This window comes from Hyperolius riggenbachi, chromosome 10, assembly GCF_040937935.1.
Source record: "Hyperolius riggenbachi isolate aHypRig1 chromosome 10, aHypRig1.pri, whole genome shotgun sequence".
Lineage (NCBI taxonomy): Eukaryota > Metazoa > Chordata > Amphibia > Anura > Hyperoliidae > Hyperolius > Hyperolius riggenbachi.
Window position 1 is genome coordinate 97036003 of NC_090655.1, and position 20286 is coordinate 97056288.

General features: G+C 43.0%; 1 protein-coding gene and 1 long non-coding RNA gene across 3 annotated transcripts in view; one reads left to right on the forward strand and one right to left on the reverse strand.

Moving 5' to 3' along the window:
• The window catches only part of PCDH15 (protocadherin related 15), a 1564441-nt gene that overhangs the window by 1345552 nt on the left and 198603 nt on the right, over positions 1-20286 (forward strand). Inside the window, exon 29 of the mRNA XM_068257852.1 lies at positions 10791-10879. Coding sequence (XP_068113953.1) covers positions 10791-10879 — 89 coding nt within the window. The remainder of the gene's footprint in view (positions 1-10790; positions 10880-20286) is intronic.
• Positions 10696-20286, reverse strand: part of LOC137535960 (uncharacterized) — a 376361-nt gene continuing 366770 nt past the window's right edge. For both annotated transcript variants that reach the window (XR_011024488.1, XR_011024489.1), the window contains one exon: positions 10696-11343. This is a non-coding gene — a long non-coding RNA (uncharacterized lncRNA). The remainder of the gene's footprint in view (positions 11344-20286) is intronic.

Consider the following 20286-nt stretch of genomic DNA (forward strand, 5'->3'; position numbering starts at 1 on the left):
CAGATGCCCGTAAGAGGCAGGTTAGGGTCTGATCTGATAAGTGGCTGTGACAGGTGGTGATTGACGGGTGATTGACAGGTGATTACAGGGGAGAATAGATGTATACAGTACACAGGGGGAGGTCTGGGGGCGTCTGAGGTCGTTCTGAGGGTGTGGGTGAGTGATTGGGTGCCCTAGGGGCAGATAGGGGTCTGATCTGATGGGTAGCAGTGACAGGGGGTGATTGATGGGTAATTAGTGGGTGTTTAGAGGAGAGAACAGATGTAAACAATGCACTTGGGAGGTGATCTGACGTCGTATCTGCGGGCGATCTGATGGTGTGGGTGATCAGATTGCCCGCAAGTCACAGGTTAGGGGTTGATTGATGGGTGGCAGTGACAGGGGGTGATTGATGGGTGATTGACAGGTGATCAGTGGGTTATTACAGGGAAGAACAGATGTAAATAATGCACTGGCGAATTGATAAGGGGGGGGGGGTCTGAGGGCAATCTGAGCGTGTGGGCGGGTGATTGGGTGCCCGTAAGGGGCAGATTAGGGTCTAATCTGATGGGTAACAGTGACAGGTGGTGATAGGGTGTGATTGATGGGTAATTAGTGGGTGTTTAGAGGAGAGAACAGATGTAAACAATGCACTTGGGAGGTGATCTGCCGTCGGATCTGCGGGCGATCTGATGGTGTGGGTGGGTGATCAGATTGCCCGCAAGTGGCAGGTTAGGGGCTGATTAATGGGTGGCAGTGACAGGGGGTGATTGATGGGTGATTGACAGGTGATCAGTGGGTTATTACAGGGGGGATAAAGGCATACAGTACACGGGGGGGGGGGGGGTGATCAGGAGGGAACAGGGGGCAGTTTAGGGTATAAAAAAAAATAGCGTTGACAGATAGTGACGGAGTGATTGATGGGTGATTAGGGGGGTGATTGGGTGCAAACAGTGGTCTGGGGGGTGGGCAGGGGGGGGTCTGAGGGGTGCTGTGGGCGATCAGAGGACAGGGGGGGCAGATCAGTGTGTTTGGGTGCAGACTAGGGTGGCTGCAGCCTGCCCTGGTGGTCCCTTGGACACTGGGACCACCAGGGCAGGAGGCAGCCTGTATATTGCACTTTGTATACATTACAAAGTGTATTATACACTTTGTCAGCGGCGATCGGACAGCTAGTAACCCGCCGGCGCTTCCGAACGGCCGGCGGGTTACAGCGCGAGGGGGGCGGAGCCTGTCCCCGGCGGCTGATCGCGTCACGAATGACTCGATAGCCGCATAACCACGCCCGCCGCCGCCACCGCTGATGGACGTATTGCAGCCGTTTAGGCCCAGTCCTTGCCGCCGCCCATCGGCTGTGGGATGTCGGCAAGTGGTTAAGATGTCCTGTACCTCAGCCCTGCTTCTACTGAGTTATTGGTACACTCTTACAAACACAACCCTGGATAAATTTCAATTCTGTATTTTAAAATTTGGTATAACAAACTAAAATCTTTTTCTCTGGCAATGGCCAAGTGGGAACATAAGTTTGTTACTGTGCTGCCTCAAGATGACTGGGATACTATGTTCTTTAGCTTGGATAAGTTTTCTATTAACTGTATGATTAAGAACAGGGGCTATAAAGTTTATTATGCCTCTTATAGAACTCCTGCCCTGCTTCATGCTAGGGGCTTGGCTCCCTCAGATAAATGTTTTAGGGGTTGCGGCCATATAACTGACCAGGCCCGCTGCTGTTAGTCCTATCCAGTTGTTCAAAAGCTGTGGGTTTAATGCTTGAATTGGTGTCCCCTGTTATGGATATTTACATCTCTCCTGATCCTTGGGTGGCTTTGTTCCATAATCCTTCTCCCACACCCTAAATATCAGAACCTGCTCCTCATCTGTAATGCGGCTTAGGCTGATTTCTAGAGAGTGGAAATCCCCATCCCTTCACCTCACAGCTCTTTCTCATAAGCTGCACAAAATCGTCCTACTGGAAGAAGAAATTGCCTACTCCTTACACAACAGAGCCAACAAGTTCACTAAAATATAGTCCCCATGGGCTGATTGGCGCTCCTTACATAGTGTGGTTGGGTCTTAGAGGTGTTCTTTTACCTGCCTTGTAATGTTGGTTGTTTATTGCTTTCATGTTGCATGTGTCGTTGTTAGTTTAATTGATGAGATCTATTTTTTCATGCATATTAAACTTTGCACTGATTTACATGTATACTATAAATGACTGCATGCAATGTACTTTTATATCTTATTTATAACTTCAGACACTGGAATCATTGTATGCAATTTTTGCTTTATTCAATAAACTTATTTGCTGAAAAAAAAAATCATCATGTCTGGAAAATCCACTGTCTGGAAAATCTTAAAATTTTAAATATATGTAAACATATACATATAAGAAGTGCATTTCCTCCAAAGTAAAATGAGCTATACATTACTTTTTTCCTCTGTTGCTGTCACTAACAGTAAGTAACAGAAATCTGACAGAACCAACAAATTTTGGACTAGCCCATCTCCTCAGGGGGGATTCTCAGGGATTTCTTTATTTTCAAAAGCACTTAGTGAATGGCAGTTTCTCTGTACATTTGCCCAAAAAATGTACGGTGAGCAGGGAGGCTGGCCAGCATCTTTGTATAAATCTTTTTCAGGGAGTGTCTCTATAAAGAATAAAGGCAATGCTGAGAATCCCCATGGAGAGATGGACTACCCCAAAACCTGTCGGTAATGTCAGATTTCTACTACCTACTGTAAGGGACAGCAACATAGGAGAAAAGTAATTTAGGGCGCATTTTACTCTGGAAGAAATGTACTTCTTATTTGTATGTGTTTATATATATATTTTGAATTTTAAGATTTTCATGACAGTGGTCCTTTAATTTCAAACTGCTACTGAGAAAAAGAAAATCCTTTCACAAATACTTTAAAAAAAATGAATTTGCTTTTTGTTACAAGTTTATTTTAAAGATTTCAGATCAGAGTTTTGAAGCTATAGCATACATCAAATCTTAAGTAATCATTCACAAGAGCTTGCAAAAAAATTATTCAGCATTATGCTGCAATTTAATTCTAAATCTGATGGTGACACAAGTTACGTACAATTGTTCATTTCTGTAACTTGCATGGATTAGGTGGCCATTTGTAAATCTTACATTGCCTTTCATGAAAAGAACCCTATTATTTATTTTCAAGTCTAGAGCTTTCAGAATATCTTAGCTTTCAGGTTGAAAAGCAATTTTGTTTTGTACCATGACAGCACATCATGTGTTACCTAAGCACGGGCGGCTTGTCACAGCTATTGATCTTATTCCAAAGAATTGAGCCTGGCGTTCTTGAAGTCCAGCTTTCTAGGGGGAGTTTGAAGTCATTCTGTATAAAGTGAAATCCTTGAACTAAAAATTAAATGTTATTGCTTGTGCATTCTCTTGTAAGTAGAAATAGTTTCGGGGAATTTAAAACAAACAAGATCTTTGTCTTTGCTCTTTAGATAGATTAAGAGCTACCAAAATTGTTCGCTGTGTGCTGAACAGTTTTGAGACTGAGTATCTAATGTGCTATATATAGTTTAGTATGGCTATCTTTTAAAATATTTTACTGAATATTTCTGTCTTTGAAGGCTGGAAACTGGAGATGGTTGCAGAGTTTTATGTTCTATAAAAACTACAGTTGCAGAAACAAAAATGGTTTGCAATTAAAGAAATACAGTAAATTATTCTACAGCTTAATTAAAAATGACATTAAAAATGTAAAAAAATATTAAACAAAACATCTTTATCCATTCAAATGGTTTCTAGCAGTTTGTATGAAGGTTATTTAATAATAATATGCAGTTAGTTTTGTTTACTTCACATGACTGTTTTGACTGCACACTACCAGAGCTACTAACCATGACTGGAGATTATCTCTGGGCATAGACGGCAATTTAAGTTTTAGTTTAGGCTTTTTTTTATGCATAAATTGAGGAGTACATCATGATTTGCAATACACAAAGATTTATGCATTGCACATAAATTATTTTTGTATTTCTACTTTTCATTACCTGTACTCAGGGGCGGCGCCAGGGGGGTGCAAGGGGGTGCTCGAGCACCCCCTAGAATCGTCCAAGCACCCCCAAAGCACCCCCTGGAGTGAACTGACTTCAGGCGTCTAAAAGACGCCAAGTCAGTTCACAGCGGCAGCCCGAAGCAGCAGAGCAGGGCTACGGTAAGATGGCCGCCCGGAGCCCTGTTCTGCAGACTTCGAGTCTGCAGTGCATGGCTTCGGGCGGCCATTTTCCCGTAGCCCTGCTCTCTGCATGCAGGCAGGAAGTCTCGTCGTGACGTCGGGAAGGAAGAGGATCGTGGGCGCGCGGGTGCTGCGCGCCACAATGAGGTCGGGACTCGGGACAGGAGGTCGGGAAAGAAGGTCTTCTGGCTGTAGGTGAGTAAATGGGTTTTTCGTTTCTTTTTCAGGTGATGCTGATTGTGCATATTGGGGTCATATCTGCTACGGATTGTGCATATTGGGGTCATATCTGCTACGGATTGTGCATATTGGGGTCATATCTGCTACGGATTGTGCATATTGGGGTCATATCTGCTACGGATTGTGCATATTGGGGTCATATCTGCTACGGATTGTGCATATTGGGGTCATATCTGCTACGGATTGTGCATATTGGGGTCATTTCTGCTACCGATTGTGCATATTTGGGTCATTTCTGCTACCGATTGTGCATATTGGGGTCATTTCTGCTACCGATTGTGCATATTGGGGTCATTTCTGCTACCGATTGTGCATATTGGGGTCATTTCTGCTACCGATTGTGCATATTGGGGTCATTTCTGCTACCGATTGTGCATATTGGGGTCATATCTGCTACGGATTGTGCATATTGGAGTCATATCTGCTACCGATTGTGCATATTGGGGTCATATCTGCTACCGATTGTGCATATTGGGGTCATATCTGCTACCGATTGTTCATATTGGGGTCATATCTGCTACCGATTGTGCATATTGGGGTCATATCTGCTACCGATTGTGCATATTGGGGTCATATCTGCTACCGATTGTGCATATTGGGGTCATATCTGCTACCGATTGTGCATATTGGGGTCATATCTGCTACCGATTGTGCATATTGGGGTCATATCTGCTACCGATTGTGCATATTGGGGTCATATCTGCTACCGATTGTGCATATTGGGGTCATATCTGCTACCGATTGTGCATATTGGGGTCATATCTGATAACGATTGTGCATATTGGGGTCATTGGACGTTTTTTGTTAAAATCTGCTCACATTACGTGTATTTTCTTGAGAAAACCTGCACAATTATGTGAATTTTCTGGGAAAAGGGTCACCAAAACTTGGGCCCTCTGTCTTTGCGTTGCACTTTTAAAGGGAACCCGAGGTGAGAATAATATTGAGGCTGCCATATTTATCTCCCTTTAAGCAATACCAGTTGCCTGGCTGCCGTGCTGGTCCTCTGCCTCTTATTCTTTCAACCATAGACCCTGAACAAGCATGCAGCAGGTCAGGGGTTTCTGACAATATTGTCAGAACTGACAAGATTAGCTGCATGGCTTGTTTCTGGTGTAATTCAGTTCACTACTACAGCCAAATAGATCAGCAGGGCTGCCAGGCAACTAGTATTGTTTAAAAGGAAATAAATATGGCAGCCACCATATCACTCTCACCCTGGGTTCACTTTAAATGACAGTTAGCCCCGCCCTCATCCGGTCATGACCACGCCCATTGCTTCGCGCGCCGCAGGTTGTAGCCACACCCATTTTTTGCCGCGGCGCGCTTCGCGCGCCGCAGGTCGTCAGCTCCCCCGGAAATTGGTCCAGCACCTGCATAGCACCCCCTAAAAAATTTTCCTGGAGCCGCCACTGCCTGTACTGTGTATTTTTCAAAACTGGCTTCCTGTGTGAATGTCATTTGCACCTTGGATAGACTGAACAGCAACCACAACAAGTAGTTGGGGAGGAGCTAGGAGAGAAGACCAACCAGTCTTTAATTATGAACACAGACCTTACCTTGTCCTTTCCTCTTTCCTGCTGTTTAAAGATTTAAGCTTTGTATGTATGGTGCTGGACTAAGGAAGTCAGTCAGGGCTATTAGCCCTCCTCTCCCGTATAATAACAAAATGTTTAATTAACCTGAAGGCTAGTGATGGAGCTGTACAGCCTTGGCCCTACACTGTCATATTGAGGGACTGTGTCTTAATCCCTCCCAGGCAACAGTCCTCATAAGTGTGTGCGAGGCTTAACCATTTCAGCTAGTGGGTATTTTTCACCTTATGGACAAGAGGGATTTTCACAATTCAGCGCTCCTCCCTTTCATTCCCCAATAACTTTATCACTACTTATCATTACAAAAAGTTCTATACCTTGTTTTTTTCCAACACCATTTAGGCTTTCTTTGGGTGGTTCATTATGCTATGAATTATTTTATTCTAAATGCATTATAATGGGAATAATAAGAAAAAAAATTGCATTATTTCTCAGTTTTCAGCCATTATAGTTTTAAAATAATACATGCTACCATAATTAAAATACACACATTTTATTTGCCCATTTGTCCTGGTTTTTACAACATTAAAATTATATCCCTTGTATAATGTATGGTGACAATATTTGGAAATAAAGGTACATTTTTTCAGTTTTACATCCATCACTAATTATTAGCCCATAGTTTAATAATAATATGCCCTCTTGACATACAGATTAAAAAAAAAAAAATCCATAAAGTTAGCAGGTGTAATTTTACTATTGGCCACAAGATGTCCCCACTGAGTACTTCCTATTCGCGGACAATAAGTAAGCTATAGGAAGTAATGTGTTGCTACATTGTAACTAGGGAAGTGACGCAGGCATCAATATATGCCTGCGATCACGGTGGCCTAGAGGGGAGATTAATGAATGGGAACTTTGTTCTAATTCATAAATCTAACCATCGGTGGGGGAAATCGGTGAGCTGGAGGAGGCACGGTGGCTCTATTTAAGAATGAACACTGCTTTTGAACTAAAACAGTGTTCATTCTCGGCAGACATGTACAGATTGGCTCAGGGGACTTTTGTCCCCTGCAGCCAATCCCCCCTTGTTGCCGGCAACTTTGCGATTGCGGGCATCTGCCTGCACAATCGCGCACACAGCCCTCCAAGCTGCAGGGACATGACTATCGTGTCCCTGCGGCTGTAGAAGCTGCCGCTGTGGACATGAGGCTCACGTCCCAGTGGCAAAAATGGTTAAAGGAGTACTGTAGGGGCTAGGGGGAAAAAAGAGTTGAACTTAACTGGGGCTTCTAATGGTCCCCCCGCAGACCTGTGCCCATGCAGCTACTCGCTAATGCTCCGGTCCCCACCACTGGTTCACTTCCAGAATATGTGACTTAAACCTCTTGATATCCACCAGCTTGCACCCCCTAGTGACCAGGCAATTTTTTACAATGCCGCACTGTGCAGCCTTCATGGTTTATTGCTCGGCCATACAACTTAGCACCCAAATGAATTTTACTACTTTTCTTCCCACCAGCAGAGCTTTCTGTTGGTGTTTCCTGATTGCCGCTGCAACTTTTGTTTTTTATTAATATTATTGTTTTTTTTATATTATTTTATTTTTTGTCACAAGTTAGCAGAAAATGACACTTTGTGAAAAAAAAACAAAAAAAAACAATTTCCGCTAACTTGTGACAAAAAAATAAAATCTTCTATGAACTCACCATACTCCTAACAGAATACCTTGGGGTGTCTTCTTTCTAAAATGGGGTCATTTGTGGGGTTTCTATACTGCCCTGGCATTTTAGGGGCCCTAAACCGAAGATTTTATTTTTTGTCACAAGTTACTGGAAAATGACACTGAAAAAAAAACAATAAAAATCAATTTCTGCTAACTTTTGACAAAAAATAAAATCTTCTATGAACTCATCATACACCTAACGGAATACCTCGGGAAGTTTTCTTTCTAAAATGGGGTCACTTGTGGGGTTCCTATACGGCCCTGGCATTTTAGGGGCCCAAAACCGTGAGGAGTAGTCTAGAAACCAAATGCCTCAAAATGACTATTCAGGGGTACAAGCATCTGCAAATTTTGATGACAGGTGGTCTATGAGGGGCCGAATTTTGTGGAACCAGTCATAAGCAGGGTGGCCTCTTAGATGACAGGTTGTATTGGCACTGAAGTGCAGGAAGCGCAGGATGTTCTCAAATCGTGACCTGGACATGGCAGCAGAGAACATGGGCATGTGATGTATTGGGTGCGTAGACGAATAAGACCGCAATACATTCTTTTTGACTAGACCCATGTTAAGGAGAAGGCCCCAAAAAATGTTACGTTCAGAATCTTTGAGTGGCTTCCACCGTAAAGGGTGGGTATAGTTGCTTCTTGGATTGGTGGTTGCGTATTGTGTGGCATAACGGTTGGTTTTGCCACAATTAAGTCGTACCAGCAGTGATCAGGAAAAAACAATTCTGTCAAATCTGTCACTGCGGTGGGGCGGGTGAGGGTTTGGCCGGGTGATCAGAAGCCCGCAGCCGGGCAGATTAGGGCCTGATCTGATGGATAGGAGTGCTAGGGGGTGACGGGTGGTGACAGGAGGTTATTGATGGGTGTCTCAGTGGGTGATTAGAGGGGAGAATAGATGCAATCAATGCACTGGGGAGGTGATCAGAAGGGGGTCTGAGGGGGATCTGAGGTTTGGCTGAGTGAACAGGAGCCCACACGGGGCAAATTAGGGCCTGATTTGATGGGTAGGTGTGCTAGGGGGTGACAAGAGGTGATTGATGGGTGTCTCAGGGTGTGAATAGAGCGGGGAATAGATGCAAGCAATGCACTGGGGAGGTGATCGGGGGTATCTGAGGGCGATCTGAGGGTGTGGGCCGTTCATTGGGTGCCCGCAAGGGGCAATTGAGGGTCTGATCTGATGGGTATGATGGGTAGCAGTGACAGGTGGTGACAGGGAGTGATTAGAGGGGAGAACAGATGTAAATAATGCACTGGGGAGGTGATCAGAGGGGTCTGGGGGGCTATCTCAGGGTGTGGGCGGGTGATTGGGTGCCCGCAAGGGGCAGATTAGGGTCTAATCTGATAGGTAGCAGTGACAGGGGGTGACGGGGTGATTGATAGGTGATCAGTAGGTGATTACAAGCGAGAATATATGCAAGCAGTGCACTGGCGAGTTGATCAGAGTGGGTCTGGGGGGCTATCTGAGGGTGTGGGCAGGTGATTGGGTGCCCGCAAGGGGCAGATTAGGGTCTAATCTGATGGGTAGCAGTGACAGGTGGTGATGGGGTGATTGATGGGTGATTTATGGGTGATTAGTGGGTGTTTAGAGGAGAGAACAGATGTAAACTATGCACTTGGAAGGTGATTTGACGGCGGGTCTGCAGGCGATCTGAGGGTGTGGGTGGGTGATCAGGTTAGGGTCTGATCTAATGGGTAGCAGTGACAGGTGGTGACGGGGTGATTGACAGGTGATTATAGGGTAGGATAGATGTATACAGTACACCGGGGGGGGGGTCTGGGGAGGATCTGAGGGTGTAGAGGGTTGATCAGGAGCCCCCAGGGGGCAGTTAAGGGCCTAATCTAAAAAATAGCATTGACAGATAGTGACAGGGAGTGATTGATGGGTGATTAGGGGGGTGATTGGGTGCAAACAGGGGTCTGAGGGGGTGGGCAGGGGGGGTGCTGTGGGCGATCAGAGGGTGGGGGGGAAGATCAGTGTGTTTGGGTGCAGACTAGGGTGGCTGCAGCCTGCCCTAGTGGTCCCTCAATCACTGGGACCACCAGGGCAGGAGGCAGCCTGTATAATAAGCTTTGTATACATTACAAAGCGCATTAAACGCTTGTGATGCGGCGATTCAGGGGTTAACAACCCGCCGGCGCTTCCTATCGGCCGGCGGGTTGACGTCGCGGTTGGGCGGAGCCTATTGCCGGTGGATGCGCGCACATCACTGCGCGCAATCCCTGGCACGGAAGGGTCCCAGGGCCTGACGCCAATTGGCGTTACGTGGACCTGGGGCTGCCACTTTGCCGCCACCAATATACAGTGGGCGGTCGGAAAGTGGTTAAAAAACAATTTTCTCAAAACCTACAAGGTGTTTTTGAATGAATTTTTCCCCTTGTCCCCACTGTTCTTCTTAACATACATAGCAAATTTGGTGATTCTAGCATGTGTGGACGAATGCGAACATTTGCACAATAAACAGTTGCAGTAAATGCAAACCGTGAATGAACGTTGTTACTGTGAAATGTCCGCATTCGCAAACTGTAGGCCATCACTATCAGCCAACAATCTGTTTGTACAAGCCTTTGCCATTTTATCGTATAAAGCTTATTTGGGGGTACTAGCAATAAATTGTCCTGGGTTTTTATCTGCCAAATGATGCAGTGTAAGGTCCCTGTCCTCTGTCCCCCCTCACCTCTTATAGAGATGAACATGTACATTTCATGCTACTGATTTAGCAGGATGGCTGTCGAATCACACTTTCTACCTTCAACAGCTGTCTGAAGTCAGTTTCATGCTAACAACTATTTGTAATGCAAGTCATGACTAAATTGTCTTCTGAAACGTTAGATTCTCAGTTATTTGTAAATAGGACATGCATAATCTAAATAAGTCACATTGAAAGGCAATTGTTTACACAATATTTCCAGCAGTTGTGTTTTGAATAAGAGAACAGTGAGGCTCCCCAGCTCCCACAGCTTTTGGCACAAATGAGAAAATATTTGACTACAGCGATGTTTAGCATTGGGACAAGAAAACATTTATTAAGCTGTATAATAACTGGATAGATTGCTCAAAGTTTCAATTGAATTTCTTGTCTACATCTTTTCAGGTTTCTGTGGTCAATCAGTTGGATATGCAAGTTATTGTCTCTAATGTCCCTCCTACGGTTGTGGAAGAAAATATAGACAGTCTTATCAGGTAATGATGTCATTTACTTATTATTTCAGTTGCAATAGAAATAAATTGCTGTGAAAGCATTGTATTCAGTGGAAACTCCTGAAATGTTCAGACAAGTGGAAATACAAACTTTTCTTACATTTAGATACACATTTGAAAGAAATAATTCTGCGCAAGATAAGAGGCAGTTTCTTAACCCAACCTAAACTTTGCTGAATGAGTTAACTAGAAACGTCTTAAAAAATCTAAAGTGCACTTGGAGTGGCATAGTAAATTAAAATTAGATACTTAACTCAGTAGAGGGAAGCCTTTGGTTTGTCCAGAGGCTTCCCAGATCCTCCTGGTGGTCATACTTTTATTGCTGTTTTTTCTGAGCATATAGTAAAAGAGCTTGTCGAATATGCTTTTGTGGCCACATTCCCATTTCTGTACGAGTGTATCGGCATTCACCATCTTTCCACAAATTCCACACTCCTGTGAGTGTCCTGGAAGATAATGAGCATAATGGGTGGTTGTTAAAAGTTGTTTTTAATGATTGCCTACTCTCACAGGAGCTAAATCATTCCGCATAGTCTCATTTTTAATCTGCCCGTCACATGGAAGGCAAAGAAGGAAAGGGGAGGTGAGCAGCAGCAATATTCAGGACAGCCCACAATATCATAGATTTGCAGTAGATTCAACCATCTGATAGATTTCTACACAGGTAGAGATGAAATCCGCACACCCATCTCTACCTGTGTTCCAGTCCTGCTAATTTGTTTCCAGTACCTTGCATAGGTACTCTGGTAGAGCATTTTTTTTCTACTTCATCTGATAGATTTCTGGCAGATGCCTGTCAAGTCTAATCTGACAGAAATCTATCTGATGTGTGCCACACACTAGGAACAGATTTACAATAGATTTCAGAATGAAATCTATTGGAAATTGATCTAAAAGCATTATTGGACCATTATGCTGGGCATACACGGTGCAATTCTGCGCCGGCATCGAGCCACTGGCTCGATGCCGGCGTGTCCCCGCACGTCCGCACGGGTGTGTGGATCAATTACGGCTCGTCCCCGCCGGCGCTTTTTATCAGCGCTTTGTTTATTACTATTCTCCCCGCCGGTATCGAGCGCAGAATCGATCCGGCGGGGTATCGGACAGGTTGGATCTTATCAATCGAGCCATCAGCGACTCGATTGATAAGAACTATTGTACTGTGTATGCCCAGCATTAGATCCAATGCAACTCTATGGACCATTGATCTGTTGCTAGCTGCAGATCGACCTAAATTTTCCATCCTGTCAGATAGATCAAATCGATCGAAATCGGCCACAAATCGATTTTCTGATTGATCAATTCTATAGAATCGATCAATTGATCGATAGCTGAAATCGACCTGTGTATGGTTACAGTGTACAGTGTGTTATGGCAGTCTCTGGGACAATTTCCTCTTGATAAAGCAGCATCAGCGCTGTATGTTCTTTATAAAACTGTTTATCAGCCATGTTTTCTGCTGCAGTTATAGATGCAATAGCTGGGTTGTCTATCTTAAATGTAATCACTTTGTGAAACTTAACTTATAGCACAGTTAATCGCATGAATTAGCAATTTGACTACCTGTGTTTATATACTTCACTGCATTTTTTTATAGGTGGTTTATTATAGGTGTAAATTTGATTTAAAGGAACATTACTTACTTACCAGGGCATACTAATATTTTGATTCTGACTATATTGAAGGAAAAAAAATATTAAAAACTTTTATGGTATATGGTATATATTGGTAGTTTTTATTCTTATTTTACTAGTTGCTAATACAGCATTTACCCATTTATATATAACATATGTGTCTGGTTCATCATCTGTATGGCAGTGTGACAGAGGCATTGTCTAAGGCACTAGTGTTTTTTTCCCTGACTAAGGGCTGGGGCACACCGAGCGGCTTTTTGAGCTTTTCTGCAACCGCTTGCGGCTGCGGATACGCTAGGGTAATGCATTTCAATGGGGGTGTGCACACCACAGCGGGAGGATTTTTTGGATTGCGGAGGCATTTCTGCCTCAATGTTAAGTATAGGAAAAATGCAAACCGCTCTGAAAAACGGCAGATCAGAGCGGTTTGCCAGGCGGTTTTGTTACAGAAGCTGTTCAGTAACAGCTTTACTGTAACAATATATGGAATGTACTACACTGAAATCCGCAGCAGCAATCCGCAAAACGCTAGCAAAACGCCTTCGTGTGCAGCGGGCCTTAATTATATTTTTTCTAGTTTTTTTTTTTTTTTTGCTTGCTGGTGGCTGAGATTTTTTTTATTGATAAGGTATGAAAACATTTCTTTTTTTTTCCGTTACAAACATTTTTTTTATTTTGTAGTTGGAGTAGCATAACAACATATTGTAGCAGAACATCAAATCATATTAGAACAGTACAGTAGAGTATTATATTCTATAGTATCATAACGTGCAGTAAGATACAGAATAGCGTAGTACAGTATATTATAGTACATAGATCATTTATCAGTAGGTAGTAAATTAGAGTGTGTCATCAGTTGCAGATAAACAATAGCATCTCAAAAATGTATATTTTATATATAAAATGCGTTCTAGTGTAATTAAAGTATATGTAGTGGGAGAATCAATGAGTGGTTTACTCTCTGCCATGGCATTTACAGGACCTAATAGGTAGTCAAAGCGAGGGTAGTCCTCAGAGAAAAGGTTGGGGAACGTCTGGTGTAACCAGAGGGCCATCATGGGCCAACACCAGAGTTTAGAATTTGTGTCATTGTTGAGATGGCTTACTTGAGGGATCTTGTTCTATGTTGGAGAGATTCTTTATTATAACATAACTGCACTTTACTTCTTAGCTGAGGTATCCTAACTTAGCTAAACAAAACTAAAGGAAACTAAAGAGCCTAACGCGGCTTTTAATATTCATATATTTGACTATAGTTGAATGGTTGGGTTTCAGTTGTGTTTTGGTAGCCTATTTCCTCAGTGAAAGTGGGTCAGAGACCTTTAGAAATAGAGGGTCTAAAAATGTTGTGCCTTCGGAAAGGGGTGAGATTAACACCAAGCTAAGGGGAAGTTAAAGTTGGGGTGTTTGAGACCTAATCTGGATCTTATTTTCTGTTCCATATTGAGGTTATATTTAGTAATGGCTAAGAGTTGTTGAGGTGGTATTTCTTCTTGGGACTTCCAATTGGTGGTTATCAAGTATAGTGCGCTAAGGATCAGATGGTATATTGGGGGTTGTATTTCCAGGGGGGTGTTATCTGGGTAGATTAGTAGTAATGCTAGTTCAGGCCTTAGGTTGAACGTAGAAGTGTGAATTTTACGGATGTAGGACTCAACTGTTGCCCAAAGACATGATACAATAGGACATCCCCAGAACATATGTACATATGTACCAGTGCTGATCTTACATTTCCAACATGTTGTTGAGGACTGGGGGGAGAATGAAGCAATTTGTCTTGGGGTCCTGTACCATTTATAGAGTATTTTTTTTGAGAGTTCCCAGTGGGAATTACATCGAGATATTTTAGAAACAGTTTTGTTGGCTGCCACCAATTTTGGTACTGAGATGGCGGTATTTAGGTCTAGTGACCAAATTGTGGCATATTTTTGTAAAGGTGAAGGAATATCGTGGGTAGGGGTTTTATACCAAACCGAGATGCCCCCTTTGTAGTTGCCAGTAAAATTAAGCATTGTAAGTATGCTAGCATGGATATACGGAGGGGATATTTTTTTTTATTTTATTAAGTGGAAGATTCTATGGTAGGTAAATAATTGGGAGTGGGGTAGTTTGTATTGTTTGTGTAGTTCCTTAAATGGTTTGACTTGGGGGCCATTGAAAAGGTCACTGAGTAGGGGGATACCTGAGTTTTTCCAGGTTGTCAGATTAAGGTCTTTAGTAAAGTGTTCGAGGGCTGAAATAGAGGTTGGGAGTTGAACTGCATGTTTCTGTGGGGGGGGGGGGGGGTGTTTGTTGAAGTTTTCCCATGATTTTAGGGAGGCTAGTATGGAGGGGAAGGGTGTTGTAGAAGTTTAGCTCCCATACTGATGCTGGTAAGTAGAGTTCTGAGGTTTGTTTTTAAGAGGTGGGAGTCTAGTTGTACCCATGGTTTGGGTGACTGGGGGTTCCACCATTGCCTTACCATCTCTAAGTTGGCGGCATGGTAATATTTCTCTATATTGGGAAGACCCATGCCCCCTAGTTGTTTTGGAAAGGTCATTGTTTGATAAGATGTGCGAACTTTTTCTCCCTGCCAGATGAAGGTATTTATACACTTCCTAATATCGGAGAACCACAAGCTAGGAATCATGATCTGTAGGGTGCGTAGGGTATATAGGATCTTAGGTAGCAAGAATAGTTTGAACGCTGCTATGCGACCAGACCATGACATCCAGTGTTTGGACATGGATAGACATTCTTTTTTTATGTCTGTAAGTAAGGGGACCATATTATATTTAAATAAGTCTGCCAAATGGTGGGATAGTTGAATACCTAAATAAGTTACTGCCCCATCTACCAATGGGAATGAGTAGGATGTCTTTAAATGAGCTTCCATTTTGGTGGGGATATTGAGACCTAATATATAGGATTTAGTTTATACATGGAGACATCTGAGAAATGTTGAATTTCCGTCATGAGGTTAGGAATGGAGCTTAATGGGTCTGTTAAGAGCAGGGCTACGTCGTCAGCAAACATGCTTATTAGATGTTTGGACTCATTGATAGAGATGCCAGATATTGAAGGATTTGACCGAATTTTTTGGGCCAGAGTCTCCATTATTAGGATGAAAATGACTGGTGAGAGGGGGCAACCCTGGCGTGTACCATTGGTGATACGAAAGGGTTTTGACAGGAAGCCAGCTGCATTGACCCTGGCAGATGGGGTAGTATATAATGCCATAATGGCAGATAAGATTTGACCTGTGAAGCCAAATTTGATCAGGGTGGCTTTAGGGAATTGCAAGTGAACTCTGTCGAACGCCTTCTCTGCGTCTAAGGTAAGTAGCAGAGAAGGCGTTCGACTAAGCTGGACATGTTTTAAAATTGTTACCATGCGTCTTGTGGCATCTGAGGCTTGTCTGCCAGTGGTAAAGCCAACCTGGTCCTGTGATAGTAAAACAGGGGAAAATTTCATTAGCCTATTAGCTATTAGTTTGGCGTAGTTTTTATATCTGCATTTAACAGAGAGACTGGTCTATAGTTTGTTGTCAAGGTATGGTCTTTTCCTGGTTTGGGGATTACCGTGATGTTTGCCTGTAAATATTCTTCTGGAATGGAAGTGGAAAATTCGTTAAAGAGACTCTGTAACAAAATTTTGAGCCTTATTTTTTCAATTCTATAAGTTCCTATACCTGTTCTGATGTGGTCTGTCTTACTGCAACCTTTTCTAGTTGCACTGTCTCTGTAATAAATCTTATCTTCTTTCCTCTGTCGTGTCTGTCGGCAAGAGGCTGGAATGTGTGGAATGTGCAGCACTGCTTGTCATTGGCAGAAGCTTTACACACCCCCTCCAAGCTCTGCATGAATCACACAGTAAGCTCCTCTCAGCCTATGATACTCTGGTTAGAAGCCAGTCATTTGTTTGTAAACACTGCCTAAAACGGTTAATTACAAGCCAGGATTGCAGCAGGGAGTGACAGAAACAGCACAGAGGGGCACAGAGGAACATAAGGAATAGAATGGTATGCTTTTTATTGTAAGAATATTAGAGTACAGATTCTCTTTAAAGAGGTCGGTCAGGAGAGGGGAGAGAGTGGTATTGAAGGTCAGGAAAAACTCATTCCCAAACCCGTCTGGGCCTGGAGCCTTGTTATGTTTGAGAGCTTTTATTACTGCAGAAACTTCTGTTGTTTGGAATGGGGAATGGAGTTGTTCCAGTTGTTGGTTGGAGAGCGAAGGTAGTTCAATTGATTTTAAGAATGATGAGATGGTTTCTTCTGTAGGTTGATTTAGAGATTTATCTGATTGTAAATTATATAAGTTTGCATAATAATCGCAGAATGCGTCTGCGATTAATTTGGGGTTAGTGATTGTCTGGTTAGAATTCAGATGTTTTATTGAGTGTATTTTAGATTTGGCCTGTTTATGTTTTATAAGGTTTGCTAAGAAGGAACCTGCTTTATTGCTCTGCGCATAAAAGTTTAATTTCATTTTCTGACATAGAAAATCGTATTTAGATTGTAATAAAATGCTAAGTTCTTGTCGCAAGTGAAAAAGCTCTCTCTAGATCTCTAGTGGGGGTTTATTTATGACTTTTCTCCCTAATCTTAATCTGTTCTAGTAGGAAATTGTATTTTTCCACTCTTTCTTTTTTTAGGCGTGATCCTTGTCTTATTAACATACCTCTGGTATAAGCTTTTAGTGAGGACCAAACTGTGGGAACTCCCATATTGGGGGTACGGTTAAGAAGTATAAACTCTCGCACATCTTTATCGAGTTTTTTAAGGAAAAGGGTGTCTGTAAGTAAGGAGGTGTTCAATCTTCATAGGGGAGGTTTTTTCTCTGTGGTGTTGTCATCAATTTCTATATGTATAGGGGCATGGTCAGTCCAAGATTGTACACTAATAGAAGAATCCAGAACTTTTTGCAAGAGGATTTTGTCTGTGAGAAAAAAATCGATTCTGGAATGTGTTTTGTGGACATTTGAAAAGAAAGTATAATCGCGGGCTGTGGGGTTAAATACTCGCCATGGATCATGAAGATCATGCCAATGTAGTTGATTGTCAATGGTAACTTTTTGGTGTGGGGATTTGGAGGAGGAGTCGACGTTTGTGGGGCAAGCATTAAAATCTCCCCCGATTAGTAATCTACCTTGCTGGATTGATTTTGCCCTTGCGAAAAGTTTCTGGTGGAGGGATTTTTGTGCAGTGTTGGGGCCGTAAACTGCCACTAGCGTGAGAAGTTCATCATTCACCTTACCAATAAAAATTATATATCTCCCTTCTGGATCCGGGAAAACCTCTATGGGGGCCACTTTGAGATCTCTGTGGAATGCTATCATAACACCTCTTTTTTTTTTTTTATAAATGTACTATGGTAGATCAATGGGAATAATTTGTTGGTACATAGATGTTTGTCTTTTGCCAGTAGGTGCGTCTCTTGGGCGAAGATAATTTGGGTTTTATGTTTAGTGATCTCATTCCACAGAAGATGTCTTTTAAAGGGGGAATTCAGGCCTCGAACATTAATGAAGGAAATCTTTCACGGCATGTCAGGATAGTCAGCGTTTAAAAGTAGTGTTAATCTCAGGTAAGCATAACATATAGCTGAAGCGGAAACGACATAATTGTACCTGTTAGGAGGAAATAGGTTAGTTAACACAATTTGTCAAGAGTTATTAGAAACAAACTTAGTGTACCCATAAAACAACTTCAGGTGGGTAGTGAACAGAAGAGTTGTGCTTATATAAAAAGAAAGCAAAAAAAAAGTCATAGGACCTGTTAGGTCCATGAATGTGGGAGTAGGGGTTTGTAGATTTTTCCTTTCACTAGTATGGGGGAATAAACCCCAAAGAAAGCACAGTAAAGAGGTACTGAGTAGGACCAGAGTTCGATGTCCTACAATGTGGGGGAGGGCAGGTATATACCTGGATGATCTCATAGGTCTTGGTATGAGAAAAGAGAACGAAAAGTTAGCCAGGGGAGAACAGGGTCCGGCTTATGATGAAACTCTCTGCCAATTCTGATGAATCTTGGAAGAGACAGGATTCTTTGATGGGAAAGGGGAGTCTACTTGCAACTGTATTTTCAGTGTTTTCAGCAGATTGCGGCCTGCAGGCATATTAGGAATAGAGTATTGTTGATCTCTTATTGAAAAGATTATTTTTGTGGGGAAGCCCCATTTATATGGAACATTTGCTGCCCTCAGAGCTGTGGTGATCGGTTTTAGTTCCTTGCGGAGATGCAGGGTTTGTTGGGAGAGGTCTGCAAAGACTTTGATTTTATCAAAGGGCTCAGGAAGGGAGCCTTTTTTACGGATGTAAAACAGCAGATTGTCCTTAACATGGAATGACATCACGCGGAATATGTGCCGCTAAGTGTGCGGGTTTGGGGAGACGGTGGGCTCTGTCGATGATTAATTCTGTATCTGTGGCATCAGGCAAGGTAGCTTTAGTTATATTCTGGATAAAGGTCCTCAAATCATTTGTAGAAACGTTTTCTGGGATCCCTCTAAATTTAATATTGTTTCTCCTTGATCTGTCTTCAAGGTCTGCGGATTTTGTTTTAAGCCATTTTATGTCACTGGAGTGGGAATCAGAGACATCTACCATAGTGTTATGTTCTCTGACCAAATCTGAGACTGTGTGTTCCACTTCGTCCACTCTGTCTCCTAGGGCATTCAAATCATTGTGGACGGAGGAGGTTATAGCAGAGATGTCTATTAATAAAGAGGATCTGAAAGATGTAAGGATCTCTTTAATGAACGCCTGAGAGGCTGTTTGTTCTGATGCTGGGAAGTCATCAAATGAGGCCATAGCTTATAAGCTTGGGGAAGGGCTGCGTGACTGTGTGCTTACCGATTTTCCTGCAGTGTTCACTTCCAGTCGTGGCTTTGTTCTGGTTGGGCTGCTTGTCAGAGATACGTTCTGCAGGTCTTGTGGCTGGATTTTTGCTGTGCTGGACGCACTTACAGCGTTGTTTGGGTGCTCTGGAGCGGCATCTCCTTGCGAGTCGGCGCCATCTTGGATCGCTCGTGCGGGCCTGTGTGCTTTCTGCCCGAAGTAATCAGTGAGCTTTTGCGGCTTCAGCGCTGTTAGTTTGCGCTTCTTTACTTTGTCCAGGTCTGTTTCCATCTCTTCTGGCTGGCGGGAGGTGTTAGAGGCGGATTGGGCCATGCTTTGTGCCGATTTAGGTAAGCCGGAGCAGCTCTAACACGCGTCCGTCCTGTCTCGCGTCGCGGCCACGCCCCCGGTATGAAAACATTTCTAATGATAAACCTCTGAGTAAAGTTAATGGAATCAGGGCCTTTGTGTCTATTAAATCCAAAGCTAATACTTATTTGAAAAAAAAAAAACCTTTCCCAGTTTATATGAGTCCATTATGTCAGTGACTCATATGAACTAATTTACTAATGACATGTTTGGTGTTGATATTACTGTAATCAGGGGTGTAATTATAGGAGAGCAGCCCATGAGACTACAGGGAGGACACAACTACTAACCCTACCTTCCTCTAATACAGAGATCCATCCTCCGGATCAAGTACTTTTGTGGCTATACTTGTGAAGAACACAAGAAGGGGCAAGAGAAAGGTGCATGCCCCTCGCAAATGATGTGACAGAAACAGAATGTGGAGGGATTTATTATATGTTGATTGATCCCTGCCTGAACCCTGGTGACGAAGTACTTTCTCTTATCCAAATACTTTTTTTTCTGACTGATACTTGTTGTGCCTGTGGAAAGCTTCTTTAAACTTGCTGGAAATAAATAGGGGTGGGG